Source organism: Monopterus albus, unplaced genomic scaffold (genome assembly GCF_001952655.1).
Source record: "Monopterus albus unplaced genomic scaffold, M_albus_1.0 scaffold251.1, whole genome shotgun sequence".
NCBI lineage: Eukaryota > Metazoa > Chordata > Actinopteri > Synbranchiformes > Synbranchidae > Monopterus > Monopterus albus.
Window position 1 is genome coordinate 31,044 of NW_018128131.1, and position 9,755 is coordinate 40,798.

The 9,755-nt window shown below is 40.1% G+C and overlaps 1 protein-coding gene across 2 annotated transcripts in view; it reads right to left on the reverse strand.

The window, feature by feature from the left end:
- Window positions 1-4,499, reverse strand: part of LOC109972234 (ethanolamine-phosphate cytidylyltransferase-like) — a 9,138-nt gene extending 4,639 nt beyond the window's left edge. For both annotated transcript variants that reach the window (XM_020620954.1, XM_020620953.1), the window contains exon 1: window positions 4,014-4,499. In XM_020620954.1, coding sequence (XP_020476610.1) covers window positions 4,014-4,153 — 140 coding nt within the window. In that variant the 5' untranslated portion in view covers window positions 4,154-4,499. The remainder of the gene's footprint in view (window positions 1-4,013) is intronic.
- Between the last annotated feature and the right edge of the window lie 5,256 nt (window positions 4,500-9,755).

The window sequence follows — 9,755 nt, forward strand, 5'->3', positions numbered from 1 at the left end:
TGTAGCCTGTTATCAGACACCCAAACAACATCCACGCTTCTCACAAACCAAACTAGACAGACATCGTGTCCACAGTGAAAGTAATGGGACATGTGTAGACAATGCTGGTAAACATATGATGGCAACAGGGAGCACAAAAACAATAATCTTGATATTTTTGCATCAGTCTATTTGCTCTACTCAGTTCACCCACTATTTAAAATACATGGAGACACGTGGCTTTTTTTTTTGGCAGATAAGCCTGGAATGAATCACATCAGGGGCAGCACGGTGGCACAGTGGTTAGCGCTGTTGCCTCACAGCAAAAGTTCGGGCCCCACCTAGGACCTTTCTGTGTGGAGTTTGCATGTTCTCCCCGTGCTTGCGTGGGTTCTCTCCGGGTACTCCGGCTTCCTCCCACAGTCCAAAGACATGCAGCTTAGGTTGACTGGTGTCTCTAAATTGCCCATAGGAGTGTGTGTGTGTGGTTGTTCGTCTATGTGTTAGCCCTGCGATGGATTGGTGACCTGTCCAGGGTGTACCCTGCCTTCGCCCAATTGCCGGCCGGGATTGGCTCCGCCCCCCCCGCCCGTGACCCTGTTCAGGGACTAAGCGGTAGAAAATGAATGAATGAATCACATCACACCATTGAGGCTTTAAAAAGCACATTTATAGTCTTGTATGTACACACCACATCATCACAGTGGAAGTGGACTTTAACCGCCTCCATGATGATGCTTCTCTGACAACTGATCTTTAACCTCTGTCATCTCTTTCCAAAGGGACAAATATTAACAGAAAGCCCCTTTGTGCAGAGAAGAAGGGCCAGGGTCAAACATGTTTCAACAGATGAGGTGACCACACTGTTTCCTTGGAATTTTCCTCTCATACTGCTGACAGTGCTGGATGTCTGTAAGAACGAGGTAATGTCTAAATTCGTGAAACAACATGCTCGGCGATGGCGACTGCTGTACGAGCATGTGTGGGCCGCAGGGTTTAGAGGGGTTAATGACATCAGCTCTGTTGACACTGACTTTCTTTGCGTGCTCACCCCACCAATATTCTGGCATCCCAAATATTCTGCAACATGCCATCAAACCATGGATAGGCAGCCACATCTAAATGACAAGAATTTTCTGGAGAAAGCCACCATCATACATTGAAATCTAAAATATTTATCTTGCCGCTGCAGCACGGAGCCAGACTTCATCTGCCAAGGGTTGGTCCTTCTCCCAGAGGATGCAGTCATGCACTTTAAATGACTAATTCTACGGTTAATCAATTAATAGTTTTGTCTATTTTAAAAAAGGCAGAAAATATACTGAAAATGCCTGTTATGCTTTCAAAAAGCTAAAGGTGGCATTTTTAAATAGCTTGTTTTATTTAACTAGAACCTAAAGATTTTCAGTTTGCTATCTAGTGTTGAAGAGTACGTTAAGTGCATTTACTAAAGTACTCCAGATACATACATGAGAGAGACAGAATATTAGGAAAACCTCTGAATATAACACCACCTTTAAGAATGACCTCAATAATAAACATATAATTGAATGTATACATTTCTGCCAATTTCACTGAAACACTTTGAGCTTCATAAACACAGATGTTTAGGTGGAAGTGTTGCACACAGATGTACCTAATAAAGTGCTCAGGCAATGTACATCCCAATAATATGATATACATTAATGTTAAATGTGCCATTCTGCATAATGAGTACTTTTGAATGAGGACCTTTACTTGTAACTGAGTATTTTTACTCAGCAGTATTGCTACTTTTACTTAAGTAAGGGATCTGAGTACCTCTTCCACCACTGTTGCTATTACACATAACTATGAAAAGCATCAAATCCTCATGTTTTAAAAGCTGGAACCAAAGAATATTTGGCATTTCTGCTTGGAAAATGTCTCAAACCATTGTTCAAATATCAGCAGGCAAGAGCAGGCAATTCATTTTCTGTCAATAACTAATCAATAAATCGCTGCAGCTCTACTCAGTTCACCCACATTTCTGAGATAACTACTGCAGAAAACTCCATTTCCAACTCAATAAAACAGGGGTGAAAAGAATGTGGTTTTCACCACTGTCCAGTTTACTATTGATCATCCAAAGCCCTCACTGTCAACAGGTTTTAATATTTCCCACGTTCAGCTGAAAACACTTCAGGGTAAGGGCTATTGCCAATGTTTCTGGAAGGATGCTGTTGTTGTTGAGTTTTTCAAATGCGACATTTCAATGCCATGAGCGCTGTAAACAAAATTCCATTTACGTTCATTACTTTGCTAAACACCAGAGATGTCAAAACCTCTCGAATAAACCCAAACCCTTCTGCATGATTAAATGGATGTTTGCTGACAATGTGGGCAAAATGTTCCTTTAAAAGTCAATGGGGATTACTACCTTGTTTTTTAATGTAAAACTGAGATTTAGGCACTGGCCAGTCCACAAAAGAAGTATTCTGTATTTAAACGTCTAAAGAGGAGCTCAGCTCTCTTGAAAGCACCAAAGTAAAGCGACTAAAATATTAAAGCGCTGATGGAACACACCATAAAGAATGTGCTGGCCCTCATCACTCACAAATTTAACAAGGGTTGAGGTTGGGGTTAACACAAGTGGTTTTAGTTGGATGCCAGTGTATTTCTGACATTGTACATTGGGTTTTGAAATTCAGTTATAAGCCCAGTACTAAGAAAAAACATGGAGATTGAAATTTGGACTAAACTGTTACAAAGTTATTACACGACAAGAAGAGCAAGCAGAACTTTTACCTCTCTGATGATTTTTTTTTTTTGAAAAATTGTTTTGTAAATATTTGAACCACATTAACTGATACAAAAAATATTTAAGATGCAGAGACAGAGCCAACAAAAGCTTTTTTGAAAATCCTATATCTTTATATGTCCATCATTTTTCTATCTAATGTAAAAACAAGTGCTCTGTTTCCATGGTTGGCCTTGCTCCTCCCACAGCGATGTTTTCATTTATCCATCACCTCAGTATTAAAGGCCATGTTCACATTGTGCTGGTGGTCCATGTAGTCCCACACTGAACCCTGAAACTGAATCCCAGATTAATTGTAGGTTTTCTTAATATTATCATTACATAAGGAGACACGAGGAGGAACACAACAGACAGGTTCCTGCAGCTTTTACACATTTCTCACAGCCGACAAAAGAAGTTTTGGCAAGTGACAGAAAAATGTCAGCAAGTTGCACAGTTTTTATTCATAAGAATAGAAGAATTCTATTCTATTCATTATTTTCTTTCTTTAAAATATGTAATTAATACATATTTTTAAACAAATTTGCATTTAAAGTGTGGAACGGCTTAATAGTAGTCTTTGTTAATCATTTTCTTTTGATGAATGAACAACTTGGGTATTTTTGGCCTAGACAAAGATATAGTGGTGTACATTTACTAGTAATTACAGCTAATTTGTTTCAGCTTCATGGATACCATTATACATTTCAGCATGATCATTATCACCCACTGAACATGTTCAAGGCAGTATGACTTCTTGATTGTGCTAATTTGGGGATTTTACTGAATGGAAACAGGCTGAATATACAAAAGAACCACTGATGATACATTTCCGTTGCCTGGGACTTAAGCAAAAGCCTGCACTCAGTCGTACCAGACGCTTACTGTATGTCACTTACTTTATGTCATTCATCACTGGCAGTATAAACATGGTTGGAGGCTCTACATGACACAGATCAGGATAAATCTGTCCTGTTGCTGTTAGGTGTCTACTGAGAAGGAACATTATTAAGGTTTGGATACCTCCGTACCTTTGTAATGTAAAGCCCCGCGTTACACTGGTTACCTGTTAGACCTTTATAGTCTACTCAATGTACAATTTAATGTGTGATGTCTAGAGAATGGAGTAAATGGGAGCCCCACCTGCAGCAGGCCCGCCGCGGTAGTAGATGTCAAGCTGCCACATTCAGTCAAACGCGCTCGATGGAAACGACACACAGGCCCACGGTGCTGCAGCATCTTCATCTCACAATCAGTCACCCAGTAAGTTACTCACCATCCATCGCACCACACCCGGATTCTTCGCCTCCTCTTCTCGGGGCTGCAAGCTATAGCGCCGGGAGTCGTCCCTGCGTCTTTCCCAGTTGCTGGGACGTTGTTCGCTTGGTGGTGGTTGTGATGCCCGTTCTTGATCATTGTGAAGCAGGTGATAATATCTAAAGGTGAAGCCTATTGCTGCGACACCCCTCTGATGTGATGTCGAGCAGCCCGTCTTAGTTGTGTCCCCTCTTTCAGTGCAGGACAGACGATTTGTGTGGCAGCAGCAGCAGTAACGCGATGCGCCAACACCTCCTCTACCGGCGACGCACGACGCCCGATGCGTCAAGTCCGCCAACAACAGCAGATAAGGCACAGAGGAAGGGAGCTCCATTCATGAAACCCGATGCAACACATCGTTGAAATGACTGATTTTACTCTGAAAAGTCCGGACATTAAGCTCGGTCTTTATATTGTCAAACCTGACGAAGGCTGAATCCGTGAAGCGCCGGTGCGCCAGCCGCCATGTTGGTACGGTGACTAGCGGCGTTTCCACTGTCATGTGACAATATTTAGATTCTCACAAACAATCAGTTTTTGATTATATACCAGTTGTGATCTGTAACTGATGTGTTGCAGTTTTACGAAACATTGAACAACAAAAATAAATCTTAGGAAAAACAAACAAACAAATAAAACCACTATAATAATGTATTTTACATCCTATTTAATTTTATTTATGCTACTTATTTATTTACAATACCAAAACACGATTAACAAAATAACTAAAATATTTAAAACTGTAGCCTAGAAAGGCTATTCTTCCTATGTCCTTCTCGAAAAATGAAATAAAATACTATTGTCGTAGTAGTCCTTGTCGTAGTAGTAGTAATAGAGATTACATTTTTTGCAACTAACATTAAGTAATACATTGGAGAAATAGAGATTGCAACATGTAAAATCACTGGCCAGAGTTACATTATATGTATAATCTGAATTTATAGATATATTGCTGTGTCAGAACATAGTGGAGATATTTATTTGGTGAAAAATGAAATGCAGCTACTAAACACAGATGGCTTCTTTCTTGCCTGCTGCAGGGTACTGCCACTCACACACTCAAAGCCCACCTGGGGACTACATACTGTACCACCAAAAAACATCCTGTGGGGCCCACGTGCCTGAACAGACACCACCACAGCATCACAACACAATACATCCTTTTAAATCTGTACTACACCACATATAACATAGACTAAACTAGAATTACCGCTTGGTCTATGCAACCAGTCAATTTCACAGGTATGGGACAGAAATGAGGTTACTGACCTTGACCATTGAAATGTAATGAGTTTATCATTGAGCACAAGTGGACACTTGAGCCAAATTTGAAGAAATTCCCCCAAGGCGTTCCTGAGATATGGCGTTCACAAAAATGGGCCGTACAGACGGATGGACAACCCAAAAACATAATGCCTCCGGCTGCATCTGTCACCAGCGCGAGGCACAAATATGTCCAACATTTATTAAAATATTAGGTCAAACCTGTGGTGACTACTGAGATCATATCCAACAAGAAAATATCTTTGCACTGATTTAAACTCATTATGCAATCAAACAGGCCTACAATAAATCTCAACCTTAACACTGTTCATTTTTATTGATTTCCTTACCTTCATTCACTATGTTCATTCCACTGTGAAGTAACCTAGTTGTGTGTTGTAGTGACTGGCATGTCTCATGTTTTGTCCATCATCATTTACAACTTATAAATGAGTGGGACAGAATATTACACACCTATTTGGGCACCTCTCAATATAAATGCAGTCCAGTACGACATCACTAATATTCCTTCTCTGACACACGTAGTGGCAGCAGAGTCTTAACAATAAAGATCTGCTACAGAACTGTTAACGTGTTTCTAACAAACTGGTAAGTTACAGCATGCCAGTAGCAGCTTGCTATAAAAATGTGTGACTTGATGGAAGTGGGTTTTAGACAATATTTCATAATTGTTTGTTAAAACTATGCACTGCAAGGGGATCCTTGTTAAGAGAATGTGGCGCCATCTTGTGAATAAACTCCTTTAATCACACAGTGTTTTTATACTAAAGTGCCAGCAGAGGGAAGCCTGTGCCCAAATATTGCTAAGCTGATATAAATGCACAGTGGTGGCAAGTACTCAGATCCTTTACTTAGTGTAAAAATACTCTGTTACAAGTAAAAGTCCTGCATTGAAAATGTTACTTAAGTACAAAAGTATTAGCATCAAAATATACTTAAAGTACTACATGTAAAATGCTTAATTTCACATTCCTGTATATCATATTGTTGTATTATAACTACTGATGCATTATTGTGTACATCACATTTAATGTTGCAGCTGGTAAAGGGGGAGCTAGCTTTAACAAGCTTGTATGCATTTAATTTGAAATACTCCTGGATATCTTGTGAATCTCCCACCACAGATCAGTGAGGTCTGATCATTATATTGTGTATTTCTGTTACTAATTTGGTTATGAAAAGTAACTAAAGTTAAAAGTAGAATATTTGCCTCTAAAATGTAGGGAAGTCAAAGTATGAAGTTACAGAAAAATGAAAATACTCAAATACAAATACCTCAAAATTGTACTTAAGTACAGTACTTGAGTAAATGTACTTAGTTACTTTCCACCACATGAATTGATCTCTGCAGTCTAATTGAAACGTTTCACTGGGACAGAAATGCACACCGAGTGAAATGGTGATGTTTGATTGAGGATAAGAATTTCTGTGGCTAATTCGTATTCACCATCACAACAGCTTTACTTGATTGAAATAATTGCTGAGGTCAACAAGATTAAATATACCTGCTGCCCAGTGTATGTCTGACAAACGGGCATGTCCTCTGCCATGGTGACATTCACTGTACATAGTGGAGCCAAGCTTTGGCATTGCAGGTAAACGAACGGCCTTGCTGATGGGGATGGCAACATTAATTGTAGAGTGGGCTGTGGTCTGAGAAGTGGGGCAGGCACCTGCTGCAGAAGTGGGTGTAGATGAGGAATGCTGTCCTAGATTGGCCACAAGCTCACCTTAGCCCACCCCATCAAATTAATCAGCTCTTCAGAGGCCATGTGGTTGTCTGGGGCTGGCAGCCAGGGCAGGAGGGAGAGTTTAACACACAGGTCACACAGACCTGTAGGAGCCGCCTCTCTTTAATAAAAGGGAAGAGGAACGCCACACTGCATTTGCGCTGAAGCACTGGGATTTAAACATACCCTGCAGGATAGTGTGGTAAGGATGTAACTTGTCTTCAGCCATCTGTCTCTGCATGTTCTCTCTTGAGATGCGTTTTGAGTGTGCTGGGGTTGAAATGCTGCTGTTTGATGAGGTGAACTGAGACAGAGGGGGGTTTAGGAGCCCCATAGGGAGCAGAGATGACTAACTCACTACTCCTTCTAATCTAGGACAAGCACACCTAGACATCCTTCATGACTCTAATGTTTTACTCGTGTCAGGCCAAAAATATGCCCACTGAGGTTAGCCAAAGTGGGTCACCCAGCAGCTTTTTTTGGATCACAGAAGAAATCGTGCCATCTAAATGATCGCTGTCTTCTGAAACCCACCCTGGACGGCAGAAAACCTTCCCCACCAGTTTATTTTTACAGGAATCAAACTGGGTCAATGACGCCACAGAATATGACAAAACCTAATTTCAACAGTGTTTAAAAGCCTCCAAAGACAGAGCATTAGTGCTTAAAATCATTTTCAAAACATTTTATTGGTCTTATAGAAAATAAACTGTATCAACAAACATACAATATATACATCAATAACTTAGACACCTCAGAGAATCACGTTTAAATCCACAGTTGTTACTGCATATATGAATACACAGTACTTATCTACAGATTGCAAAAAGTACAATAATTTATAAATAGTTACAATTAACTATTGTCTGTTTCATACAAAGTACTGCAATATTTTATTACAACCCATACAGAAAAATAACAAAAGAGATTATTAACTTTTTATCACTCCCTTCAGTCAGATTTTTTTTTTTTAATACGTTTGAAACACAGACCCACTCCATGGAGCAAGAGGACAAAACCCGAACAGTCAAACTGTTCATGAAGAATAATTTAATGGAAAAAAAATGCCAATGTCTTGACAGCTATTAAATCCAACTACCACACAAGTGCTGTTATTTATTCTCTCTAACATGTTGCTTGTAAAAACAAGAAAATAAAAATGTCCATATCCAATTAAAAGGTAAATCTGCAGAACAAATTACAGTGTTAAGATCAATTTCAAATACACACGACATACAATGAGAACAAATGCTGTGAATGATACTACAGCAAACAACGAGCATTAATGACTGGTGTAGCAGCGGAGGAACCTCGATCATACAAACACGCACAAACGCGCGCGCGCGCGCACACACACACAAGCTCACACAACACTGGGGGGGGGAAGAGAAAAGAAGATATTGCAAGTGGCCCTTTTGAGAGAATCTACTGTAGCATCCATTTGACTCAGTGCACAAAACCTAACATCAAGTATATACTGCAGCAGTATCTTTTAGTCAGATATCTAGGCCCAATTTAAGGATCTACAATCCAGCTAATTTAACAACAGGGTCATCAGTGAGCAAAGCTCGAGCACAACTGTCCCATGACTCCTTTAAACTTGTGCACTACTAAGATTTTTACGTTAGCCACCATGAACAAGGGCAACTTCTCTTCCATTAAGGATGCAAAGTCCAAGGGCAAAATAAAAATATTACAAAAAAAACCCCAAAACAAAACATATAAAACCACAAGAATAATTAAATAACAGACCATAGTCACTTTGACAATATTGATTACTCTTATATGTACTCTTTCACACCTTTCCACTGAGTTGCATATTAAGGGTCACTTTTTCACAACGGTCATTAATACCTACTGTAGCTACACAATATACACCTGTGTGTGTGAGAAAGAGCGTGCCATCACCTCTAGCGGAGACTGAGAGAGTGGTCGACGGTGCCGCTCGACCACCTTAAAGACACTTGACACAAAAAAGATTCACTCCACAAAACTGCCACAGCAATAAGGACGCCAACATCAATACCGGGCTATGTCAAGAGTCAGATATATATTTTCCCACAGTTAACCAGTCAATGCGGATAGCTAAGCTTGTTGACAAAATGAGGATATTTGCGCACAGACAGTATAACCGGCACCAAGGTCTCTGGTATGGAGCTTTGCTGAGGCGTCGACGCTGTAAGACATTCTGACCAGTAGGAGAGTGAGATCTGGATGAAGTGCATTCTGTTAATTTCATTACACAACTATTTTCACCTTGAGGTGTAAAACTGCTTCACTGTTAAATTCCTTTTAGAGGACCGAGAGAGTGATGCGACACTTGGCACAGAAGGAGCTCTGCTGGCAGCGACTGTTGATTGTAATTCTATGTGGTCATGCTGTCTCTTTCTGAGTGTGGATCGAAGCCCTTTATGACAAGCTTAATATTTAAAAAATAAAATAATAATAAAAAAAAGAACAGAGCTGCCGTCCCTGTCTCCCTGCTTCTCATCGAAAACTGTTTGTTCATCTTTAGAGTGACCTGTTTTGTCCTGAGCAAAACAAGCAGCTTAGTGCATATAAACCCTCAGCCAGACCATAACCTACCGCTTTTTATCTGAAGACCAGTGGGTAAATTTACACAAGTGATGCTGCACCATTTGGTGGTTAGCCTTTAATTTCACTTATGCATTCTTATCATTACAGCC